Genomic DNA, 27,903 nt, shown 5'->3' with positions numbered 1-27,903 from the left:
CTTATCTTGCGCTCAGCCAAAACACGTTACCTTAGAACAAGTAATAGATTCCAATGACCAAAGTCAGGGAATATGTCGTTAGATAAAGACAACAAGATGAATGAAATATCCCGTTTAATAAATATAGTGAGATTAGATCCAGCGGGAGATGCTTGATGAAGTCCGACTAGCAGAGCTCTCATCTGGGTAGATGGGCTGCAGTGCTTGCCAAAGAGTGTTTATGTGGTCACGTGATGTGCGTTTTCAGCGTTTTGGTGTGGACGGAGAGCAGTTCAGAAACACTGGGTCAAACGCGAGTGTGGACGTGGATCGTTTTCATTGTAAAACGCCGTTTCAAAACTAAAAGGTTAATTTTCAATCCCTCCCACTTCACCCTCGGTTTAAGGGCGGTGAAGGGGTAGGTGTACAAAAATATAATTGGGATTGGACCGTAGTTACTGAGGACTCAAGCCCCAACCTCAGAAAAGTGAAAACTCTAGTTTCAGTTCACTTTCTTGCTAAAAAGCACTTGTTAACCCATTGTTAACTTTCTTTGACCCTTGGAAATATCTTTGAGGGGTTTATTTTTTTACATGCAGAAACAACAGCAACCCAAACAACAGAACATTGTTTCCAAATTAATAACATGGCTGGGTTGTTATAGCTAAACCTTTGATCACTTGTGCCAATGCTAATTGTCAGTTTCAATGGTGCTAGCAGCGGATATCTTGGGCTGTGGACAATAAGAAACATGTATTGTTTTTTGATGAGTCTCACATCTGAGAGAGTTACAGTGTGGAGGACCCCCAAAGAAGTGTATCACCCAGAATGTTGCATGTCCAGAGTAAATCATGGTGGTAGATCAGTGATGGTTTGAGTTGCAATATCGTGGCATTTCCTTGACCCAATACTTGTGGTAGGTGTGTCATTGCCAAGGAGTACCGAACCACTCTGCAGAACAGTGCAGTGTTTCCTCTAGGATCCTTTCCAGCTGTGGCATCAGGCCTTTTTTTTTTTTTTTACACAGATCTACCAACTACCTATGGAGTTATTTCAATGACAAATGTTGTGAGCACAGTATCACAAGTTGAGATAGCATTCATGTAATACAAGCATGTGAATTTCTTTGCTTGTGTGCTGATTTTCTCTGTTCGTGCACAAAACTTCTTGCACGCCCTCAAATATATGCTGCCACTAGACTAAATGTTATTGAGCCATTTTGGTGTGTTTTGGAGGAGTGAGTCAAGAAACATTTGGCAACTGTGGAGGACTTGTCTCTATCATACCTAAGATGAATTGATGCTGTCATGAATTGGCTGCAAAAGAAGGCCCTACACCATACTAATGAGTACTATTACTATTGTGGTCTAAAACCAGGCATTTCAGTTTCATTGTTTAACCCTAGTATACAGTGCATCTGGAAAGTATTCATAGCGCTTTACTTTTTCCACATTTTTTTATGTTAAAGCCTTATTCCAAAATGGATTAAATTAATTTATTTCCTCAAAATTGTTCACATAATACTAGGGGTGTAACGATACACTCAGCTCACGATACGATGTGTATCACGATATAATGTTCACGATTCGATATGAATCGTGATATGAATTTAAGAAAAACTTCTTAAAAATATTATTGAAATGACAGAGACAAAATTAAGGAACAATTTAAGTAAAGGTGCAAAAAAAAAAAGCGTTCTATTCAATTGAATTTACAAGAAGAGCTTAAGGCTTTGCTTGGTCACTTGCGTTTTTTTATGTGTGCGAAAAAAAAATCCACATTTCCAGGTATTTAATTCATATTTAATTAAATTCATTTAGAGATATCTCTAATTACAATTGTGACTAGTCAAAACTCGTTTAGAGATAATCTGCAAATATTTTTCAATGGAAGTCAATGGAGGAATATGACTAGTCATAATATATTTGCAGATATCTCCAATCTGATTTCGTACTAGTACAATTGTAATAGCAGATATCTCTAATTGTCATTCTGACTAGTCGAATTATAATTATGACTAGTCAAAATATAATTAGAGCTATCTCTAAATATATTTATGGATAGTCAGAACAAAGATTTAAATGCTAAAACGGCTTGCCATATGCGCGCGTCTATCATAGTCCGCCCTCTGTAGTAACAGCTCACGGTCAGCTCACGTCATGTGTGATTTTGCGGCCGCCAATACATCATTATATGAAGACAGAATGATATTTTAGGGTGAATTGTACCTTATAAATACAGTATGTGACTCTTTCAACACCATTAGTAGGTATTCATGTCGCTGTGCAAAGTATGTAAATCACTGTGAAGACTTTAAAACTTAAGATGTTTGACCCAGTATGCGTGTCAAAAAGCGGACGAGTCTAAAGCAATGACTGTACAACTGAAATGTTGCCAGACGTCTGATTTTGAGAGAATGGGCCATCCTCTATTTCAACCACTCATCTTGGTCTGCTAACATTACTGCTGCTGCAATCTGAACTCACGTGCGACAGCAGGTGGAACGTAGCTCACTGCAAACAGCTCAACTAATAAGAGAAAACGGACGTCATATCGTAATCAAATCGTCATAACGCCACAATGCATATTGTGACATTTTTGCATCGCAATAAATCGTACAACGATAAATCGTTACACCCCGACATAATACCCTATAATGACATTGTGAAAAAAAGAAGATTTTTTTAAATTGTTGCAAATTTATTAAAAATAAATAAACATGATCACAGCCTTTGACGTGAAGCTCTAAATTAAGTTCAGGTACATTCTGTTTCCACTGATCATTCTTGGGATGTTTCAGCAGCTTAATTGGAGTTCACATGTGGTCAATTCAGTTGATTAGACATGATTTGAAAAGGCATACACCTGTCTATGTCAGGTCCCAGGGTTGGCAGTGCATGTCAAAGCACAAATTAAGCATGAGGACAAAGGAATTGTCTGTAGACCTCAGAGACAGGATTGTCTAGAGGCACAAGACTGGGGAAGGTTACAGAAAAATTTCTGCTGCTCCGAAAGTTCCAATCAGCACAGTGGCCTCCATCATTCGTAAGTGAAAGATGTTTGGAAGCACAAGGAATTTACCTAGAGCTGGCCGGCCATCTAAGCTGAAGGATCAGGGAGAAGGGCCTTAGTTAGGTAGATTATCTATAACCCGATGGTCACTCTGTCTGAGCTCTAGCTTTCTTCTGTGGAGAGAGGAGAAGCTTAAAGAAGGACAACCATCTTTGAAGCAATCCACCTATCAGAAAGCCACTGCCTGAAATTTCTAAAAGGCATCTGAAGGACTCTCAGACCATAAGAAACAAAATTCTCTGGTCTGATGAAACTAAAATTTAACTGTTCGGAGTGACTTTGAGAGAAAACCATGCACCGCTCAACGCTAATACCATCCCTACAGTAAAGCATGGTGGTGGCATCATGCTGTAGAGATATTTTTCAGCAGCAGGAACTGGAAGACTAGTCAGGATAGAGGGAAAGATGAATTCAGCAATTTACAGAAACATCCTGAATAAAAACCTGCCTAAGAGTGCTCTTGACCTCAGACTGTGGCGACGGTTCATCTTCCAGAAGGACAATGACCCAAAACACACTACCAAAATATCAAAGGAGTGATTTTACAACAACCTAGTGAATGTCCTTGAGTGGCCCAGTCAGAGCCCAAACTTAAATTTTATTGAACATCTCTGGAGAGATCTGAAAATGGCTATAAATAGTCGCTTCCTATCCAACCTGATAGAGCTTGAGTACTGCAAAGAGGAATGGGCAAAAATTCCCAGAGACATGTGTGCCAAGCTTGTGGTATCATATTCAAAAAGACTTGAGGCTGTAATTGCTGCTAAAGGTGCATTAACAAAGTATTGAGCAAAGGCTGTGAATACTAATGTACTTGTGATTTTTCAAGTTTAAAATTTTTAAATAAATTTGCAACAGTTTGAAAAAATATTTTTTTACATTGTTATTATGGGGTATTGTGTGTAGAATGTAGAGAAAAAAAATAAATTTAATCTACTTTGGATTAAGGCTGTGAGGAAAAAAAAAAGTGAAGCGCTACCGTATGAATACTTTCTGGATGCACTGTTCATATTAAATAACTGTTATCCCAGTACTTTTGTGACTATTTGGTTGTAATTCAGAAATTATAATGGAAAAATGAATCTGATGCTTTGGTAATATTTTAGTTGACAAAAATTGCATTACTTGACATAATATTTATGTAGTATATAGTAAAAAATGAATGTCTGTTGTGTGGAGCTATCATATGCAAAAATCAGTTAATCAGGATTTGTTTAGATTATGTAGGCTCATTTTATGAATGGATTTTTTATAAGGACTATTAATGCCTGTAATTCTCCAAACAAAAAAAGGTTGGTGGTTTGCTAAATCATTAAAATATCATTAACTTTTCCTGTTGTTGTTATGATGGTCCAGTGCCTCAGCATGCATGGAGCGAGAAAAAAACGAGATATTTCGACTTGTGGCCTTTTCCAAAGCAGAGCACATGCATATCACAGATCCAGGAAATGGGCATTCACCATCAGTATTGGTTTAGCCATGAACTTTTTTGTCAAACTGTGACTAGCAATATTTATATTTCATTCTCTTAATTTAGCTTCTTTTGCAAAATACATATGTAGGCATGTGTGCTTGTATGTGTAACGTCATGCGAATTAACAAATACTGTATGTGTTGCACATTTATGCAGCAAATAATAAAAATAAAAACCTAAATAAAATAACAATTTAACTGAGACCATTAATAATAATGATAGATAATAATTCCTTACATTTATATAACGCTTTTCTAGATGCTCAAAGCACTTTTCACAATGGGGGAGATCTCCTCATCCACCAACAGTGTGCAGCATCCTCCTGGACCACACACCAGCTGATTGGTGGAGAGGAGACAGCATGATGAAGCGAATGGTTAGGAGGCCATGATTTGGCCAGGAGGTTAAACCCCTACTTTTTTCATGACCACAGAGAGTCAGGACCTCAGTTTAACGTCTTATCCGAAAGAAGGTGCTCACTGGGCAGTATAGAGTCCCCATCAATATACTGGGGCATTAGGACCCACACAGACCGCAGGTTCAGCGCTTCATGCTGGTCTCACTAACACCACATCCGGCAGCAACCTAGCTTTCCCAAGTGGTCTCTCATCCAGGTACGAACCTGGCACAGCCCTCCTTATCTTCAGTGGGTGACCATGTGATTGAGCAGAGAGCAGATTGAGCATTGACCATGTGACCATGTGATTGAGCAGAGAGTGCCAGTGGGCTAGCTGCCGGCTAAAAATGCATCCTTTTGGTTAACTGTTTAATGGTCAACATGAGCATCAATACATTTTTTATAGCGATATAATTAAATAATTAGGTGTTTAATGTTTTGGACCGATCTTCACACAGGGCACAGCCACCCACTTGCTGTTATATTTCCCATATTTTGAAATATATGTATATGTATATGTACAACTTGCTTCACGACATTGAAATATATGTATATGTACGACATTTTTATAACTTTAAAATCTAAAATTCATCTTATATTTTAAATATGTAATTTGCATATATTGCTGATTTTTATTTGCTGGACTATGCGATCAGCGTTTAGCACATTTCTCAAGATTGTGGCCAGAGTGCTTTAGTAAACCCATGATTGGCAATATGGAAAACACACCATTGTAAAATCTGTTTCTGCACACAGAAACCAACTTTATGTCCTATTATTTCTCTGAGCCACAAGCATGGCAGAGTTGCATTAATCTATACATTATTTCCCGCACCATTTGATTCTAAATGTATTCAACTGGTTGTAGTGTAAAAGAACTAAATCTTACTGGCTGTTTTGGTATGCTCCAAATTTAAAATATTTCAGCATACCAAAAAGGTTTTAGTATGATTTGTGTTTATGCAAGGGAGACAAGTGTGATGATAATTGTCAAGAAAAAGCACCAATAATCATCCATACACCATATTTAATCAAGCAATACAACTGTTCATTGCTGGGTGCTGGCTAAAATTTGGGTGCTGGCCAAAGGTCGACCTATTAAGAGTGAAGAGTAAGTTTATCAGGTCCACTTTCTCTGCTAGGTGCACATTATTTCTGACTGCAAAGCACAGATTTGAGGTTTGTAGAGTCAGGATGATTATCATAGTCATAGTCAATATTCTACCTCCTGAAAATTGGAGAACGTTAACCTTAAGGTCATTCTCTGGTCATTTGGTTGTTCTTTGAGTGCAACAGGAAAACCAGTAATGCATGGGAAAATTTCAGATTTTGCAGTAAAGATTTGTGGATAACTAGGTTCTGAAATTGCAACAGCACTGGTAGACAAAAGTACTTTTTTTTTTTTTTTTTAACTTACTACTGTTTTGGTTCCCATTATTGATTTTAATTTTGCATGTGCACCTGCATACCTTTTATGTGCACCCCTGATGTTTATTATGTTATTTAATGTTAATTAATATTTTATTATTTAGGTTTTTATTTTATTGTTATCATTTTATTTTCATTAAATTGTGTGTCTTAAGAGCTGTATGCATAAATATGAAGGCTGTATGAAAGCATAAATAATGCTTTGATTATTTTTACCTTATATTATTATTTTGAATTTTTTTTTTAGGCTAAACCAACATCCCAGGGCAGGAGTCATCAATTGTTGTTTCTTTTGCCTAAACGTGGCCCTCGGGCATTTAGCACCTTCTGTTCTGCTCTTAAGGAGACTGAGCAACATCACCTCTGCAAACTGCTCATGGACTTCACTGAGAAAGATGTGAGTGGGTGTGTGCACTTGAGGATCACACCCACCTTGGCTGACTTGACAGGTTTCTAAAAGAGGTTGCGGTGATGATCACAGAGTGAGCTATTGGAAAAAAACACTAACAGTACATCTAACAAAAACTCGGAATATAACAAATGTGCTTTATTTGCTTCAAAACTCTTTTTGCCCTTTGAGGAAAAGTTCACCCTAATTCATTCATAATTCACAATTTCATTAGTCATTAATAAATTATAAATTATAAAAGTCAGAAATTACTCATCTTTCATTAGTTCCAGATCAGAATTTCTTTCATCTGCTGGGGACGAAAGAAGATATTCTAAAGAATGTTGGAAACCAGTAACCATTTATTTTCACATATATATTAAGAAAATTTATATATATATATATATATATATATATATATATATATATATATATATATATATATATATATATATATATATATATATATATAATTTTTTTTTCTTAATATGGATGTCAATATCTACCAGTTTCCAACATTCTTTAAAATATCTTATTTTTTTGTTCAACAGAAAAAGGAAACTTCTAAAAGTTGGAAACAACTTGATTGTCAGTCATTTTTTTTAACTGTTTCTTTATTTAGTTATTTACTTGCACTTCATTTAAAAATAATAGTGTTTTTTTTTTCTTTAGACTGAAAGTTTTGAATAGTTTTCCAAATGTATAATTTTTTTCAGCATTTAACCTTATCTTAACCAAGATAAAGATTGTTCTCATAACATGTATGAATTTTTATTTATATTAGAAGATTTGTGTGATCAGTCTTATACCAATCATGATGTATAGAATGAAGCCACCCACAGAGGTCAGAGCAGGTTCAGTGGAATAACAGCCAGGTAGAGACATGAAGACTGAAGGAATTACAGTGCAACTTCATTATTGTGCACCAGCGTACCACACCCTACTTTAGAGCTTCTTTTATAAAAAAAACAGTCAGTACAAACTCTCCCCTGAAATATGCAGTAATAAAATTACCATATTTAAATTTTGTTCTGTAGACAATCGCAGAATATATATATATATATATATATATATATATATATATATATATATATATATATATATATATATATATATATATAAATATATATAAATATATATATATATATATATATATATATATATATATATATATATATATATATATATATATATATATATATATATATATGTATATATGTGTATGTGTATATATATGTGTATGTGTATATGTTTTTTTTTTTTTTTTTTATATAATTCTTTTTATCTTTACAGAAATGCTTTTCAGAACCCTCGCTTTCTCTTCCAACTCAGGAATGTGTCACACCTGCGAAAAGACCCCGGACTCATGGTTGGTACTTTAGTATGGTTTGTGCATAAAGCCTAAAGTGTACTTTAGTTTTAGCATGAATACAACTCATGTATACCCTATTGCACTTGCAAAAAAAATAAAAAAATATTTTAAATAATACAAAAAATTTCAAACTGATATAAATTGAGTCAAATTTATACAAAAAGCTATTTATTGCTATCTTGAAACCATTTTTACTTTTTGTTTTTCAGTATATTGTCAGTCTTTATTTGGTAACACTTTACAATAAGGTTCATTAGTTAATACATTTACTAACATGAACTAATCATGAACAACACTTGTACAGAATTTCTTAATCATAATTGAACATTTACTAATGCATTATTAACATTTAAGTCCATGCTTGTTACCATTAGTTAATGCACCATGAGTTAACATGAACTAACAATGAACAACTGTATTTTCATTAACTAATGTTTATTAACATTAATAAATGCTGTAATAAATGTATTGTTCATTGTTTGTTCATGTTAGTAAATGAATTACTTAACATTAACTAATGAACCTTATTGTAAAGTGTGACCCTTTATTTTGACTCTAGTGTGGTTAAAAATATGTCTTGGCCAAAATGAGAAATCTCATCAGAAATGTCAATTGCATGCATGCACAATGTCACTATGGATGTTGTAGGTAGAATGCATTTTTTGCAAGTCAGTCCAGATATACAGTTAAAGCCAGAATTATTTGCCTCAAACCCCTCCACCCCCTTTATTTTTTCCCAATTTCTGTTTAAGATTTTTTCAACACATTTCTAAACATAATATTTTTAATAACTCATTTTTTATAACTGATTTATTTTATCTTTGCCATGATGACAGTACATAATATTTGACTTTATATTTTTCAGATACTTCTATACAGCTTAAAGTGACATTTAAAGGCTTAACTGGGTTAATTAGATTAGCTAGGCAGGTTAGGGTAATTAGTAAAGTTATTGTATAACGATGGTTTGTTCTGTAGACTATCGAAAAAAAAAAAATTAGCTTAAAGGGGCTAATAATTTTGTCCTTAAAATGTTTTTTTAAAAAAAAAATTAGTAATGGCTTTTATTCTAGCTGAAATGAAACAAATAAGACTTTCTCTAGAAGACAAAAATATTAGACATTTTGAAAATTTCCTTGCTTTGTTAAACATCATTTGGGAAATATTTAAAAGGAAAAAAAAATCAAAGGGGTCTAATAATTCTGACTTCAACTTACATACATACATACATTCACTATTTTTTTTTATTAATTACAGTTTTAGTAATTTTGTATGCATTTAGTTTGGTTATAGTACAACTGAAGTTTATATATTTCAGTTTACTTGCAATCTACTTCTATGAATTGAATTCTCTTTTAATTCTCAGATGTCTTTATTCAGTTGAACTCTAGTTATTGTTTAAAGGGCACCTATTATGCAACATCAACATCATTGCAATATCAACTTTTGGAAACTATTTGGACAGAGATGTGTAATAACAGTAATATTGGAGTGATATAAGCACAACAATTATCTTTTTTTAAGTTTCATGCTGTTAAACTAGGATCCAATTCACAGTGATTAGTTTTCCTCCACCCATCACTATTTTGTAACTTTACTTTTTGTGCTACGTAATTCATAACTTCTGGAATGTGCACAGCTACATTTAGTGTACACAACTATAAACAAGGACACTTCAATCACACAACAGGTGTCCCAGTTTCTGGACTTTAAATCAGGTTTATTTTGTACAGTAGCGATAATGCATCTCTATACAGCAGCATATTTACCCGATTGGTGGGTAAGTACCTTTAAGGTGTTTATCTCATATATGTTTTTCAGCTTCATTTTAGTATTAATTACAGAAAAAAGTTTTAGCTAAGTATTTAATAGTTTTACTTGACATTCACGTTACATTGTAATTTGGCAGCAAAAACTTGTGTAAAAAGGCTAATATTTTTGAGCTAAAAGTGATTTATTGTTTTATCTTTTAGAGTCAATGGAGATGTGTTTGGATGCTGACTCTCCTGTGACTACAGCTGTACTTCCCTGCACACCAGAATTTTACCAGTCCCACAGACCACAGGTACAACAGGGTTTCAGCGGGGTCTTAAAAAGTCTCAAATTTAAAAATCAAATTTTAGGCCTTAAAGTCTTAAATTCGCTGTTGTAGGTCTTAGATATTTTTGCACATGTCCTTATTTTACTGATGTCCATGTAACGCTACATCTAATGCTCATATAAATACTTTTTTGTTGTTGTTGCTTGGTGCTTGTGGTGTTGTAGTTCTTTATTTCGCTAGTCTAAATGTAATTTGCAGTAATTGCAGCTACAAATGAGGCCAACATGCAATAGCTAATCAGCTTTCTGTTATTGAACTGCGCGTGGCGAATGTGACGTCATCACAGAGTTTGCGGAGCTTTGCTTTGGGTGCGTGTGTCATGATTCCGACTGGCGGACTGCACAAAATGTTTTGAGTCTTTTGCCCTATGCCATATTCATTCAGAACATACTAAGATTTAAACTTGAACTGATTAAAAATAAAAAAAGCATAAACGTCTTAGTCATTAAAATTTCTCTTAGTTGTAATTTGCTTATTTTTACAGTTCAGTTTTAGTGATCTTTATGTTTACGATTGTGCTCCCTTCGCACTGCACTTTGAAAACATTGATGTCATTTTGAACACAGCCTCATGAAGAAAGCTATAGGTGACCTATTATTTAAAAGTGGAATTCGTTACGTCTCCAAAGCTTGTGAAAACAAAAAAACACCGCAAACATTAATGTATTTATTTTATAGTACATTATATATAAATTCTGTACAGTATATGACATGGGCCTATTGGTTAGAACATTTCTGCAGTGGTTTGCATGTTTCAAATTGTCAAAAGTAGACTTTTCAAAAAATAAAAATAAATAAACAATATCCTACGTATAATAATAAAAATAATAATAATCATCATCATTAATGTTATTAATATTATCATTGAAGTAGGGTTTTATTCATTTCCTTACAAATAATAAATCTTAAATTTAATTTCCTAATACATAAATCGTATCAATAAATAATGAGGCTATTTATGTTAAGTAAGTGATTTTATTCGTTAAAAAGTTTGGAAAAACCTGTGGGATAAGTTTGTTAAAGTCAAAAGAGGTCATGGCAAAAGTGACCCAGGTACACAATTACAGAATATATAATTCTGTAATTGTAAACTCTGCATTTATAGGTTTTACACTGATGTATACGTTACAATTTTTAAAGGGCACCTAGGTTACTCCTTTTTTCAAATTTAATGTCTTTTGTCTCTCCAGAATGAGTCTGTAAAGTTTCAGCTTAAAACACCCATCAGATTTTTTATTACACCTTTTATAAGATTCTATTTTATACCTATTAGCATCAGCGAACCAATTGTGTTGTTCTGCGCCTTTAAGGCTAGTCCTTCCCACCCTTAGTTTACGTGTCTTTCTGCGTGCCTTAATCTCCTCCCTCGGCTGCAACAAACACACACAGTGTGTATATAACATACTGTATATACATTTTTTTTTTTTGCACGCAAATGTGACAGCATACATGTTAATCTCCACTGCTGTATGGATATCTGTTATGTTAATGTACAAAATAAACCTGATTTAATGCCCACACACTGGGATTAAATCTTCTACTTTCATAATTGTACTGACATGCGGCTGTGATGATAAAGTAAAGCTTAAGTAAGTTGCTGTAATTCATTACACACATGCACTGTTAAAAACATGTGTTAAACTTGTAAAACTCACTCTTGATCACATTTGATGATGATTGATGATCCTAGCAAACTAAACAGACCTTTTATTCTGGGTTGCTTTTCGCACGTCCTGTCTTGTTGGTATGATTATACATGTGAATACTGGTATATGTTAATACGCAGCTGTCAATCCATTCGATGGGTGGATTGGCCGCACTCCTACGTCTAGTTGCGGTCAGTCTGAAAACCGCTCCAATTGGTTTTTATGTTCTTAAATTGAAAAAAAGGACTGGGTGTGTTTAAATCACCCTAATAGGATGGTCTTTACACTATACTGTACTTGCACACATGTCTGTCAAAACAGCATGAAAAATAGAATTCTTACCATAGGTGCCCTTTTAATTTAAAACAATTAAATAGTTACAAAATTATAATTAAGGAACATTATTTCTTTGATAACTGGAAAAGAATATTAGAACCGGTTTAAAATCGGTTTACAATATACTAATACCCTGTTTTACTAGGCTTTATTCAAATCAAATCACTTTTATTGTCACATCATCAGCAGCACGTGTGCTATGATGAGTGAAAAGCTTAGGTTCTGGCTCCAGACAGTAAAAAATACAGATAGCGCAAACAAAAGGACAGTGCAAATAAAATGACAGTGCAAATACAATGACAATGTGAAATTGACAGTGATTCTGTACAATGAATAGGTGTCCACATAGTTGTAGGCAGTATTGTTTCAAGTATGGATTTTTTAAAGTGCAGTGCATGCTACATATTGATGATGTGCAGTGAGGGGTATGAAAGAGTCTGTGTGGGGTGTGTTAAGTTTTCATTAGCCTGATAATCTGGGGAAAGAAACTTTCCTTCTGCCGGCTAGTGTGTCGGATGCTGCGGAACTGTCTGCCTGAGGGTAGCAGAGAGAAAAATCTATCTCTTGGGTTGCTGAAGTCACTGATAATTCTCTTGGCTTTCCTCATGCACCGCCTGGTGTAGATGTCCTGGAGGGAGGGAAGCTTACCTCCTACTACGCGTCCAGCAGTTCGCACAATCCTATGTAGGCCTTTGCGATTGCTGCTGGTGCTATTTCCACACCAGGTGGTGATACAGCCAGACAGGATGCTCTCCACAGTGCAGGTGTAGAACGAGCTGAGAATGTGGGGGCTCATTCCAAACCTCCTGAGACGCCTGAGGAAGAAGAGGAATTGTTGTGCCTTCCTCAGCACTGCGTCTGTGTGGTCAGTCCATGTCAAATTGTCAGCGATGTGTACTCGAAAAAACTTGAAACTGCTGACTCGCTCCACTAGTGTCCCGTTGATGGTGATGGGGGTATGTTCTCTCTTCTCTCTCCTGAAATCGACCACCAGCTCCTTGGTTTTGCTGATGTTGAGTGAGAGGTGGCTTTCTGTAGGCTTTCTGTAGGCTCCTCTCTGTAGGCTGTCTCATCATTATCGGTGATTAGGCCCACCACCGTTGTGTTGTCAGCAAATTGAACAATGACGTTGGAGATGTGTTTGGCTGTACAGTCATGTGTGTAAAGGAAGTACAGGAGTGGGTTGAGAACACAGCCCTGTGGAGCACCAGTGTGGAGGATCAGTGTAGATAATGTAATGTGGTTCATTGTGAACACCTGGCGTCTGCCTGACAGGAAGTCCAGGATCCAGTTGCACAATAGCCCCTTTCACACATACAGACCTTTCGGGAAAATTACCGGCAATTTTCCGGAAAGGTTGTATGTGTGAACAGCTCCTTTTTGAAAATACCGGTAAATTCGTTCTGGCTATTTTCCGGAAAGAGAAGTTGTAACATTACCGGCAATTTGCCAGAATGCTGCGCTGTGTGAATGCAGAAGGAAGATTTCCGGAATAAGCGCGTGCACGTCTAGAACGTGCTGACGTAAGACATCTGCTTTAGCCAATCACAACAGTCAGACGCATTTACGTCCGCGCGGTTTATGAGAATAAAAGCCTTTGAATATTTTTCCAGACACATTTAGCTGCAAGAAGTTAGTCAGATCACGTTTATATGTTCTTCTTAATGGCAACTGTGTAAATAATCATCGATGAGATGCTTATGATAAGCCGTTGTTTGTTTACCTTCAAGCTTTGCGTGTGCCCATGAAACAGCCTGTGAGCGCCTGCACACGCACATATTATGAACATCTCGACATGCAAAGTGATCCTGCGAAAGTTGTTTATAATATTGATCATCCACAGAGTTTGTAATTTAGTCAAATGTTTACAAATAAAAGCGCAGCCGTTTAGAGCTCATTTCTGGTTAATGATGTCAGAATTTACCGGTATTTTGGAATGGATGTGTGAATGCTCTTTTCCGGAAAAATTCCGTAACGTCCTTGCCTGTGTGAACATCGCTTTTTTGAATTTACTGATAAAGTCGTTCCGGAAATTTTCCGGATATTTGCCGGTATCACTGTGTGAAAGGGGCTAATGAGCTGTGGAGACCCAGAGCCTGGAGCTTCACCACCAGCTTGGCAGGCACTATGGTGTTGAATGCTGAACTGTAGTCCACAAACAGCATTCTCACAAACGTGTTTTTGTTTTCAAGGTGAGACAGAGCAGTGTGCAAGGTGAAAGCAATTGCATCATCAGTGGAGCGATTATTCCTGTATGCAAATTGCAGAGGATCAGTGTGAGCGGGCAGAACAGGGCAGATGTGCTTTTTAATCAGCTTCTCAAAGCACTTGCTGAAGATGGGTGTCAGAGCAATCAGTCATTTAAGCATGTGGTTTTAGCTGATTTTGGCATGGGCACAATAGTAGTTGTCTTAAAGCATGTGGGAACCACAGACTGAGAGAGCGAGAGGGTAAAGATGTCACACTATTGATGATTATGGTCAGAAATGTTGGACCATTATTGCCTTTCTAGCTTATAAGTAGAGCATACAAACTAGCCAGCCAGTAATGTGTCAATTGTTGAGTGGGCTAAATAAAAAAAGAACAACCCATGTTCTGTAGTCATTAGTATTTAGCTTTAAGAGGTAAAACTGTCCGAGATACACAAAAGCAAGTGATGCATCAAAGTTGGATTAAAAAAAACTTGAATGGTTATAAAAATCTTTATAATCATTAAAATTAAAAAATAAATAAAAAATAAGTTTATTTGGACTAAAAAAGTTTGTCAGTTTGAGGTGCGTGTGCAGTGAGCAGAGGTGCTTCAGCCTTAAGGAGTTTGTTGTTTTTTTTCCTGTAGTTCAATGGTGCATCTAACCTGTCTTTAGTACTGTTCAATTTGAATAATGTTTTTTTGCCACTAATTTTGTGATTTCTGCATTTTTTTTTTGTGTATGCATGTTTTTAATGTTGTGATATAGGTCTTAATATTCCTTTTTTATTACATTTTGTAAACCTTAATGCAATTGTGTTATCTTTCAGGCTTACCCGATGCGCTCCTGCCCGCGAGGACTGGCCCTGGTGCTGAGTAATGTGAGGTTCGACTCAGCAAACACTGATTTGGACATTCGAAGGGGAGGAGAGGTGGATGAGGAGACGCTAAGGAGACTTTTCACAGAGCTGGACTTTAAAGTCAGTCTGCACAGAGATCTAACAGCAGAGGTGAGTTAGACATGAATCATGATGCAGTGTGCCCTTTAAAGCATGCTATATATATATATATTTTTTTTTACATGAGTTTACATGCATGATTTTAGGCAATGCGCAGGTGCCTAGAGCAGTTTGCCCAGCAGCAGGAGCATGCAGCATATGACTGTGCTGTTGTGTGTTTACTGTCTCATGGTGTTGAGGGATCTGTTTACGGCACTGATGGACAGCTGCTGGAGGTAAAAAGCTAATTTATAGTTAAACACAAAGTGAGGCATTTATCTATAAGTTTCTTTTAGATGCATTTGTATTTACCTTGATACATCTCTCTATCTTTCAGTTGGACTGGGTGTTTGAGGTTTTTGATAACGCCCGCTGCCCCTTGCTCCAGAATAAGCCAAAGATGTTTTTTATTCAGGCCTGTCGTGGAGGTGAGAGTATCAGTTATAAACCTTTTGAATGTATTTTTACTACAATCGTTTGAATACACTTGCCTGAATGTTGCTATTGTTACTCAAATTTAAAGTTAAATTTTTTTATTGAAATATTTCCATTAATAATTTTAAAAGAAATGTTGTTTATCAAAATGCGTATAATACATATTCACTTTTCAGAATGTTGCTTTCGATATTAAAATAAAATAACCTGAAGTACTAAAATTACTAAAAGTAAAATAAAGTAAACTTAATGAAAAGATGATTAAGTAATGGCAAAACCATGTAAAAAGCTACAAACTTTAGCTAAAAATAAAATGAAATGTAATTTAAAAAATCTATATATTTCAATATGAATAATGAAAATCTATAAACAATAAAAAATCATGATAGCAGGGGGATTGAGGTAAAGTTGGTCTTAAATTAATATATTTAGACTTTCTCTTTAATAATACAATTTCAGAAAGCTATTCTTTGCTAAAATCTAAATAGTGAAATCATATTAGCAGCTAATGACTATCAAAGCACAACATTGTTCACAGTCAAAAAAATATGGTGTTTTTAAGTTTTCAGACCGAATATTCAAAATACTTGTATACGATATAGGGACCATGTCACAAGTTGTCACTGAACGAATGTCCTTTTTTTTCTCCTGAAGTAAAAGTACCCTTTTTTTGGGGGGTAATTAAATTTTTTTAAACAATAATATAGATAATATTTAAACAATAATAATAATATATGTATATGAAGATGCTCTATTTGAGGACAACTTTCCCTGTCACATAATAAAAAATAAATAAATATCAAGGTGTATTCCCGTTGTAAAGAAACAAATTACAAATACTCAAATTACTGAAATTACTTGATGAGTTTTTCTCAAAAATTATAATTTACTAAGTAGATTTATAAATGTGTACTTTTTCTTGAGTACATTTTAGTGCTGTATCAGTACTTTTATTCTACTACTTTCCTTCAACCTGCAGTCACTACTTTTTTCTTGTCTATGGGGATTAGAAAAATCTGTCCTGTGAAGGTACATCGCATCATAATGAGCTACCTCAAGACGTTGCATTTATAAATGCAGCAACTGACTGAAAGCATTAAAAGTGTCCAAGAAGATTTCCAGAATTTTTACACGCATTGACCCAGAGACTGTTTGTCAGATGCATGTCACTGATGAGAAGATGATGGATGTTTATTCAGGGTGTCCGCAGGGTTGTAAAAGGTAGTAAATGAAATTAGTGAAAATTAAAGCCATTAAAAAGTAATAAACGTCATCTGACAAGGTATAAAATTTTCGAGCCCAGTTTTTTTAATATAAATTTTCAATTTGTGTCAAGTTCTGGCCTTTATTCTAAATTTTGAGTGGATTTATTCATATGTTGAGAATAGGACCTTAGCGCTCTCATGTGAGGTGGTGTTCACGCGTGTGCTGAAAGAAATCCTGTCTTGCTGCCAACCATATAGGCAATCTCGCCTCAACAGCGAGCGACATATCTGAAGAGCGGTGGGGCGTGAGTTGTGCGCGACATACCTGAAGAGTGGGGGGAGTGAGTTGCTCGCGATATACGTGAAGAGCTGGGAGAGATGCGGTGGAGAGGGGTGTGTATGACTTATTTAATGACCAGGTGGGAGATTTTCGGGAGATTATCATTCATTTGCGGGCATCCTGGAGTCAGGATGCATTTGCGGGATACTCCTGCAACTCAACTTCGGGAGACTTAGGATGTCTTAAACTTTACTAAGTTTAAACTGAATCTGCGGCTCTTAACAAAGAGCGGTAATGCGCCGGTGGTCATCGCGACAATCCTGCTCTGCCCCGGTCGGCTGACTCGCCTGCTTGTTTCCCACAAACACAGAAAACTGTAAATGAGAATTTAAGATGACACAAACCAAAAACCAAAACTTTTAAAGAGTGATAGAAGTGAGACTATTTTTACTTTTGTCCATTCTTTTTTTGAGGTGTAAATTATTTTTCTATTTAATTATTGTTGACTGCTTTGCAGCTTTGAGCCTTGAATGATTTATTATAGTCTTTCATTTGTTTTGTAGCAGAAATATTATTTATTAATTTGATACGCATATAAAAACAATAATGCAAAATAAACATTTCTTACTGCAATGCTTCACTTTTGTTTGGTGCAAACCATAAATTAATTTTTTTATAAAGTAATTAGTCAGACTTTTTATAGCAGATAACTCACATTCAAGCACATTTAAGGCAGCATAATAATGAGAAATGTAATTCCTTGTTAGTATTTTTGTCGTTGTCATCATCATCATCATTAATATTTGATAATCATTAGACCTTTGTTTTGGAATTATTGCACAAATATTAGTTAGTCATCACAGAGTTAGTTAGATAGTTGTTTCTGGTTTTTGTTAATGCTAATTAATGTTGTTTTCAAATGCAGTAAATTCCTTAATATACGATTTGCAGTGGTGCTCACTGCTCATAAATTTTAGGTGGGTGGTCCTACATTTTCTTTATATACCCTGTTATTGTATGATGACTGAAATGGCCTTAAACACTCAGCAGACACAAGACGTCAACGATGTCAGATTGACATCGTACCCCAACGTCGTGGGAACATTGCATTATGTTTAGAAATGAAAATCGGGTTGACGTCAGAACTCAATGTCACGCCATTGTCAATGTCCAACCTACAACCAACCAAATATCAACGTCTAATGATGTTACATCTTGTCGTTGTGTGGACGTTACCACTACAACGTCTATCAGACGTTGGATTTTGGTTGCCATACCTGATGAATAAATAAATATTATCAGTATTTGACATATGACGTTGGTTTAAGATGTTGGCTCGTCATTGGATTTTGGTCACTTTCTAACAACCTAAAATCGACCAAATATCAATGCCATTTGACCAATGTTGAAACAATGTTGTCTCTAGACGCTGGTTAAACATTGAATTTTGGTCACCTGACATCACAACCTAAATCTAACCTAATATTAACTTCTTATGACATTGTGTGCCTGCTGGGCAATAACTCGATGCACTACAGAATGTTACGTTTACACACACATGTACAAATTACATGTAAATGCATCAGCTTTTTACAGCGTAATACTCACTACTCTTGAGTACTTGAAACAACTACTTTTTACTCCTACTTTGAGTAATATTTACAACAGATACTTTTACTCTTCTTGCACTGCATTTTTAGGCAAGTAATGGTACTTTTACTTGAGTAGGATTTTCAGTACTCTTTCCATCACTGACTCAAAACGGTCAAGGTCTAGCATCTTTGCTTGTTGTTATTTCCTCATAATAATAATAAAATAAAAAGTTATAATCAATTACAATACAAATTACATTGAACTCCAAACAAACTCTCATCTTCACCAGCTGTGGGAAAAAGCCATTATATTGACACAGCCTATTCATGCCAGAGTCCTGCGGAAAAAAAAAAAAAGTGATTGACAGGTGGTCATTTGTGTGGAACTATATTTATTTATGGTTTGGTTATGGGTAAAGCAAAGACCATGTGGGTCAGGTCCTGAATACGGTAGGCTACAATTAATTAATTAGTTGTGAATTAATTGATATTTAACAATGACCTCCATCCCCTGCCTACTACGACGATGCCATCGTCCATAGCGATGTTTCACATTAGACATCGTATGATGCCAAAATGGTCAACATCACCCAACCCTAATAGATACTGTAGGTATATTCTGCCACCTACTATGGAAGGCTGTGTGCTTCCACATGGCTTTTTTTTTTTTTAAATGAATGTCATAGAAAATGTCTAGATCCCTGAATTTGCAGAAAATACACAGCATTTCAGAAAAAATGCAAGATTCGTAAAATTTTGCGCTCTTTGCTTGATTTTGCGATAAATGTTTTGAATAATATTTTGTACTGTACCATCTGGAACAATAAAAAAAATTATATATTGTTGTTTCCTTACCTAAACTCTGAGCAGCCACAATGTGCTGCCGCAGGTCCTCAGTGAGCTCCTTTGTCGTAGCCATGACTTCTCACAAACCAACAGCAGAGATCTGTTTTTCACTTGAGTTCATTAAAACAGCTGTTCTTAATGTATCAGGGTGTTTCAGATGCCTTAGAATAGCTTCCTATTCCTATAGCTAACTATTTCAAATGGCATAGAACTTTACATTTTCCCTTAGACTGTAATAGTTTGCAATTGGTATGTTTAATTTTATACATGCCACTTTTTTTTCAAAGGTAAATACAAATTGAGAAATATATACGTTTTCCACAAGGTCTACAATAATGCTTCTTAAAACTTACTGGTGGAATAAAAGTAACTTTAAGTCAGAACTTACCAATTGAAAAACAATATATAATAATATAATATAATATAATATAATATAATATAATATAATATAATATAATTAATATATGGTTTTGGTTATTGTACACTTTGTATTTTAATTTAACAATGAAATAAAGAAATTAAAAAAAAAACAAGCTTGAATGGAGTTAAAACAGTTAAGCAAACAAGTTTTTGTTCATGTTTCAGAGGAGATGGATAATGGCGTGGACCAGTTGGATGGCCAGGAACGGACACAGTCTCCTGGCTGTGAACAGAGGGATGCTGGGAGAGAGGGAGAGAGAGACAACAGAGAGAAAAAGGAGGAGAAAGAGAGAGAGAGACTGAGAGTCAAACTGCCTCAAAGATCCGATATGATATGTGGCTTTGCAACCCTCAAAGGTTTCAGTGTGTACACGTTGTATATTAATCATAGGAAATTTATTATCATTCATCATGTTGCTTCTTAAGACCTCAGATTGGTGATGTGTTGGGTTTTGTGTTTCAGGCACTGCTGCAATGAGAAATACCAAGAAAGGATCCTGGTTCATTCAGGAATTAAACACTGCCATCAGACAGAGAGCCAATAATACTCACTTGTCAGACATACTTGTGCAGGTTAAACATTTTGGTTATTTTCATTAATATCAGTTATTAATTAGTTGAAATAAGTAAACATCTAAGCTAGAGTAAACATCTTCTGTGGTGTCAAAAAGTGTTTGCCCCCTTACTGATGTCTTTTTTAATATTTGTCACACTTAATTGTTTCAGATCATCAAACAAATGTAAATATTAGTCAAATATAATCCTGTGTAAAAAAAGTGTTTCCCCTTTAAACCCTAATAACTGGTTAGGCTACTCTTACCAGCAGCAACTTCAGTCAAGCATGTTTGACAACTTGCATTGAGTTTATTACAACTCCCTAGATGATTTTTTTTTACCCAAGCATCTTTGCAGAATTGTTAATTCAGCCACATTGAAGGGTTTTCGAGCATGAACTGACTTTTTCAGGTCATGCCACAGCATCTCAAGAGTCAGGTCAGGGCTTTGACTAGGCTATGCAAACCATTTTGCCCAATCTCTTTCTTTAAGTGTAGTCATCAACACTCACCTTAACTGAGGCAAGTGAGGCATGCAGTTATTTGGATGTTGTTGTGGGGTCTTTAGTGACCTCTTGAATAAGATGTTGCTGTGCTCTTTGGGTCGCCTGGCCACACCTGGAAAGGATCTTCACTGTTCTTTGTTTTTTTTCAGTTTGTAGATAATACTCTTAATGTGGTTCATTGCAGTCCCGAAGCTTTAGAAATGGCTTTATAACTTTTTCACACTGGTAGATTTTCTTTCACATTTGTTTGAATTCCTTTGTATCTCTGCATGATGTCTAGCATTTGAGGATCTTTTGGTCTACAATCCCAAATCAGGAAAAGTTGGTAAATGCAGTTAAAAAAAAGTAGTGATTTATGCAGTTAAAAAAAAAAGTAGTGATTTAACATTTACTTTGACTTATATTTCAGTGTAGACAATATGAACACAAAATATTTCATATTAGTCTGGTAAACTTATTTTCATTTGTAAATATACCTCCTTTCCTGTCATTTCCTGTCATTCTGCAACATATTCCAAAATAAGTTTGTAATAGGATCAATTTAGAGCTAGTAATCATGTAAATTGGTTGTTGTTATGAAACAGGTGACGTCAACAGGTGATTGTAAGTATGATTTGGTACAAAAGCAAGTAAAACCAAGGAAGATCTAGTCCTTTAGGAGCAAAGATGGGCCAAGGATTGCCAGTTTGCCAACAAATACATGAGAAACTGATTGAAATGTTTAAAAGCAATTTTCCTCAAAGAAAGATGAGAAGATATTTGGATTTTTCACCTTCCACAGTGCATAACATACATAACATATTTAAAAGTTTAAAGGAATCTGGAGGAATCTCAGGGCTTAAAAGACAAAAGCGGAAGCCTGACCTGAACAACAGTAATCTCTGATCCCTCAGGTGACACTGCATCAAGAATTGTCATTCATCTATAAAAAATATCACCACATGTGCTCAGAAACGCTTTGACAAACCTTTGTCATGTGCCACAATATGTAGTTACATCCTCAAATGTCAGATAAAACTGTATTGTGCCAAAAGGAAGCCCTATGTTAACAGTGTCCAGAAGTGCTGTGGACTTCTCTAGTCTTACAGGCATCTGGTATGGACCATTTTACTGTGGAAACGTGTACTATGGTCAGATGAATCAGTATTCCAGATATTTCTTGGAAGTAAAGGAGGCTGTGTGCTTAGGAAAAAAGAAGAAAATGATCATCCAGACTATTACCAGCAACAAGCCTAAAAGCCAGGGTCTGTCATGGTATGGGGTTGTAAACAGAGATTTTGGAGCACAATATGTTGCAAAAGAATGGGACAAATTACATCTGAAACACCTCATCGCTTCATCAGTCCCTAAATATCTTTTAAGGGTTGTGTATAGAAATGACAACATTTCAAGTGGTAAATGCTTTACTGTTATAACTTTTTTGGAGTGTGTTGCAAGAACCAAAATGGGAATAGAATACATGTTTATTTTGAAAAACACATTAAATAATATTTGTTGCATTGTCTGCTATAAAAATGCAAGTCGAAGTAAATTTAGAAATCACTTCTTTCTTTTTTTATTTGTGTTTTCCATACTAGGGATGTACCGATGTCATTTATTTTTGACCAATCCGATCCCAAAACCAATATTCTGAGTATTGACCAATACTCCTCATACTGTGCCATTTTTAATTTTTTTTAATTAACATAGTAGTTCATATAATTCTGGTGATAAATGTAAACAATAAAACTTCTTTAGTAAAAATAACTGACCTATAGGCCTACTGTATATGACAGACGGCACAATCTAACTAAAAACAGGATGCTTGCTATAAACTGTAGGCTACATTATTTGAGCATTCGATATGTCATTAATATGATCTGTTGTGGTTAGCTTATGTTTCCTTTTTAATATTACGATTTTTCTTTGAAATCTGCAATAGGCTACCACTAATGACACCAATTGATGATAAAATCCGCAAAGCCTGATATTTTCCTGCAGGTTTGAAGCAGACTAAACCTAACCGTCTGAGGCCAGTTTACTTGATAAACATTCCCTTGCCTAAACTCACCGTGAGTGATATGGAGAAACTGATAGCATGTCTGAAAAAAATATTTTTTGTCTGACAAATTAACCTTTTAAAAACTAATCTCGTTTGGTTTAATTTGTTAGTTATTTTAATGTATCTTTGATGGTCAGTTATCTACAAAATAAACAAGAATATTTGAGGTGAAGTTCAAAACAGGGGGCGCTTATACAGTATTCTTCAGTGCTGGTCTGCTAAATAAAATAATAATATACATCTGTCCAATTTACTATTGTGCCTTTTCTCATTTAAAGTTTCAGGTAGGCCTACTTTGTGTGTGAAGAGCTGGTAATAACCCTCTCTACTTCAGTGTTGTGAATGCAATTTGCTGGTCTAAGAGATTTAAAACTAGCAATGATCTCCATGTTGCAGGTCAAAATTAACCCATTTAAGGCAAAACTAATTGCATTTCTCCACCAATTACTTATATTATCAGGAAAAATTGGAGAAATTTTTCATGTTGTCGTAGGGAAGCACTGAAGTAAACAAGAAACTAACGACTTTAATATTTATCTGTGCTTCACATTGAGCTATAGAATGGCTTCAAAACATTTAGGATATAGTAGGCCAGCTTGACAACTTTCTAGTGCCTTATGATAGGCTAGCCTAGTGGCTTTTGTTGGCTAATAAATTACACAGAACACACGCAAGATTGGATTTGGATCAGAACCGGCTGGCCGATACCCGATTCAGCAAAAATAAGCGTATCAAACCGATATCAGATTCCAGTAATGGGATCGGTGCATCCCTATTTCGTACTTTCCCAACTTTTTCAGATTTGGGGTTCCCTTTTACTTTGTCAAAAAAGTAAAAGTATTAAAGTGGTATCCTGATTGCGAACAGGTCTGGCAGTAATCAGGCTTAGTTGTGGCTATAGAAATTAAAGAAATTGAAACCTTTTTTTCATACAGGACTTTGGATTTTATTTTCCTTTAATGATAAAAATCTTTATAAAAAACTGCATGATGTGTGTTTACTTGTGTAATATTTGACTAATATTTAAAGTTGTTTGATGATCTGAAACATTAAAGTGTGACAAACATTAAATAAGAATGAGGGGAAAATAGAGAAATCGTTAAGGGGGCAAACCTCTTTTCACACCACTTATGATGTGCTTCATTCAATATAACTGTGCATCTGATGTTGTGATATTTTATGTGTATAATGCTTGTGTTTGAAAAACTCAACAGCAGAATCTCAATATTCCTCATTATACAATAATGTGCAAAAATACTAAATAGTTAATTGGGGGTGGGATGTTTAATAAACTGACAAAAATGAAAAGCTATGAAAAACAAGATCAGTGCTTTACAGCAATTATAATGAAGTTGTTTTAAAAGACTTAACATGGATTTGGTATTCGTTGTGGATCTCTGTAGGTGAATGGGCAAATTAAAAGCAGAGAGGGATATGCACCTGGATCAGCCCATCATCGCTGTAAAGAGATGTCAGAGTTCACCAGTTCCCTCTGCAAAGACCTCTACCTCTTCCCTAAGTACTACCCCAGCAACTAAACACACACTCTTAGAACACACTGCCCTCATGATCAGCACACACGTGCATATCTGTTACCTGCCATAAGCTGCGTACACTCTTTCTCATTCCCCAGTACAGTGATGGTTTCTTTAGATTTTTTGGATTTGCCAAGATATATCACTTTTACATTAAGTCTGGAAGTGCGCTAGGCAAATATATTTTATTTTACTCTCTATGTCCTGCCTTGCTCTTTTGAATGAAATTTAAAAAGAGTGAAATGGAAGTTAAGGCATAAATGTGAAAAAAAAAATGCCATGATTTATAAATAGAGACTGAGGTTTAAATAAGCCACAGTATGTTTTTTTATTTTACAACTGTATAAAATTTGGCAGATATATTTTTTCATGAATCCTGCATATTTTTATCAGACTTTTTTTATTTGTTCTTTTCTTTATCTGTACTTCTTGATTTATAATTGTAAAGTCATTTTAAAGTAAAAAAAAAAAAAATCAAGGGTACATTCAGACCAACTTTGACACACATCACAAACACACAGATACATGCGAAGATATGCATACTAGTATTGTGCCAGTTCTACTCTAAACCTTTTCATACCATTTCACTGGATTTAAACAGATTTGCTCTTTGCATGATGCAATGCAACATTAAATCATCATCAGTACATTACATTATTTGTTCCTGTAGGTTCTGGGGTATGAAATTCACTGTTTCTCTCCAGTTGTTCTGTTTGCACAATGGCAGCTGTTTCTGAACTTGAAAATTGCTCACTGGCTCACAGTAAAGATATTATTACTATATCCATCTTTGAACCATTAATATGATGCATATCAATATATATGATCTTGCCACAAAATATTAGTTTAATTTCAAAATTCCAGATTTCAAATGGTGCGTTTGTTTTTTACTATATATTTTTTATAAGCACTATATGTGGGGTATTGTCAAAAAGCATGTATTCTCAAAATGTGTTTTATAATTATGCATGTAATTATGCAGCATGATTTTGTCTCCTTCAATGTTTTTTTTCTACTTCAAACATTCTAAAAATCGATAAACGAACATTAAAGAAAAAGTATTATAGTCTTTTTTTTAAAAAAAAGCCTGGAGGTGGCGGTAAAGAGCTTTTGCACTTCATCAGCACAACTTGTATTATATAGACATTCCAATATTTAGACAGTCTTCCCGATCTGCACTTCTTAACATTTTTCCTCATAGGAATGTACACTGTAAATTTAAGCAAGCCATTTTCTATGTATTCGAGAAACACTCTTCTACGTTTCACACTTGTCCACTTTAGCATAATTTCTCTCTCATATATATATATATATATATATATATATATATATATATATATATATATATATATATATATATATAAACAGTTGCTTTCAAGAAACTGTTGTTTTCCTAGTTAAAATGTTTCTTTGACTTGGGAGATCAATATGGGCATAAATTCATTTTAAGCAAATACTAAAATTATAAATGGGCTGGGGTAGATTAATGAACTGCTATTAAAAACTAAAACTGCTTTTGGTGTTCAAGAAACAAAGTGTTGTTTTAAATAAAAAGTGGCAATAGTGTATACAGTTGAAGTCAGAATTATTAGCCCTCCGTTTATGTTTTTCCCCAATTTCTGTTTAACGGAAAGAAGATTTTTTTAACACGTTTCTAAACATAATAGTTTTAATAACTCATTTCTAGTAACTGATTTATTTTATCTTTGCCATGATGAAAGTAAATAATATTTGACTAGATATTTTTCAAGACACTTCTATAGTTTAAAGTGACATTTAAAGCCTTGACTAGTTTAATTATGTTAACTAGGCAGGTTAGAGTAATTAGGCAAGTTTTTGTTTAACGATGGCTTTTTCTGTTGACTATCGAAAAAATATAGCTTAAAGGGGCTAATCATTTTGACCTTAAATGTTTTTTTTTTGTTGTTGTTTTATTAACTGCTTTTATTCTAGCTCTGCTTTATACCAGAATAAAAAAAATATTATTAGACATAATGTTAAAAGTTCTTTGCTTGCTAAACATAATTTGGGAAATATTTAAAAGATTTTTTTTTTTTAATTCAAAGGGGGGCTAATGATTCTGACTTCAGCTGTGTCAAGTTTGCTTTTAAACCTGTTTTTGTAGGTAATCAATGCATTCCTCTGTTTGTGTTCACCTAGTTTGGAATGTTTGTTTAATAGTAATGGTTAAAGTGTTGTGACACCTACAGTGAGCCCTACATGTGTTTGTTATTGTAACAAATATGTACAAGTTTTTAGTTTTCCTATGAAAGTGTTAATATCCAAAATAGATGTCTATTTAAGACTCTTCCAGTAATACTAGGCATTCATTGTGCCAGATTAGTACCTAGTACACTTGATATTGAATGGTTTTATTCACTGTCTGTTGTAACCTCTACTAATCTATGAAGGGTGCTTAAATCAACTATATAGGGAAACTATGATTTTTGTATTTTTGTAATGCCAAAGCTGCCATGAAATAAAGAAAGTTTCAGTGACTTGTGCGTTTCCTGTCTTTTGTTGTTTTCAATGATTAATGTAGCAGTTTTTTGTATGTTTGAATAACACTGGACATTGTGTGATTTATTTTAATTAAATGTTTAAGAGTCATGGCCATGTGAATGTTTTGTTTGAGTATTGAGTTGTTTGGTATTCAATGTCTCTTACTCCCACTCGTTCTGTTTTTCAGAGTTGTCCTCAGCTTCCGTGGTGATTAATTTTTATCTGTGTGCTCAGGTTACTCTTTCCTGCTGCAGCTGCAGGAACGATTGTACCGATCCCAAAACACCTACCCAGCCAACGTTAACTTGACCCTATGTTGCTAAGCCTAAATGGTATGTAATGTGTGGAGGATTAGATTAATTACATTATTATTTTTAAGTTGTCTACATAGACAACATTTTTCCATGTACAGATAAAGTCAGAATTATTAGCCCCCTTTGAATTTTTTTCCTTTTTTTAAATAGTTCCCCAATGATATTTAACAGAGCTAGGAAATTAACAGTATGTCTGATTATATTTTTTTCTTCTGGAGAAAGTCTTATTTGTTTTATTTCTGCCACAATAAAAGCAGTTATTAATTAAAAAAAAAAATTGTACAAAATTATTAGT

The 27,903-nt window shown here is 34.7% G+C and overlaps 1 protein-coding gene across 5 annotated transcripts in view; it reads left to right on the top strand.

Moving 5' to 3' along the window:
- The window catches only part of casp2 (caspase 2, apoptosis-related cysteine peptidase), a 29,631-nt gene extending 2,341 nt beyond the window's left edge, over positions 1–27,290 (top strand). Inside the window, exons 3-11 of one of the 5 annotated variants that reach the window (XM_087285315.1) lie at positions 6,598–6,747; positions 8,032–8,107; positions 10,084–10,175; positions 15,211–15,390; positions 15,486–15,614; positions 15,716–15,806; positions 20,322–20,513; positions 20,620–20,729; positions 24,661–27,290. In XM_087285315.1, the coding sequence (XP_087141441.1) occupies positions 6,598–6,747; positions 8,032–8,107; positions 10,084–10,175; positions 15,211–15,390; positions 15,486–15,614; positions 15,716–15,806; positions 20,322–20,513; positions 20,620–20,729; positions 24,661–24,795 (1,155 nt within the window). In that variant the 3' untranslated portion in view covers positions 24,796–27,290. 5 annotated transcript variants of the gene reach the window in all.
- The last annotated feature ends 613 nt before the right edge of the window (positions 27,291–27,903 follow it).

This window comes from Danio rerio, chromosome 16 (genome assembly GCF_052040795.2).
Source record: "Danio rerio strain M-AB ecotype USA chromosome 16, GRCz13ab, whole genome shotgun sequence".
Lineage (NCBI taxonomy): Eukaryota > Metazoa > Chordata > Actinopteri > Cypriniformes > Danionidae > Danio > Danio rerio.
The sequence above is the reverse complement of the archived record's forward strand: the minus strand, read 5'-3'. Positions and strand labels throughout refer to the sequence as shown.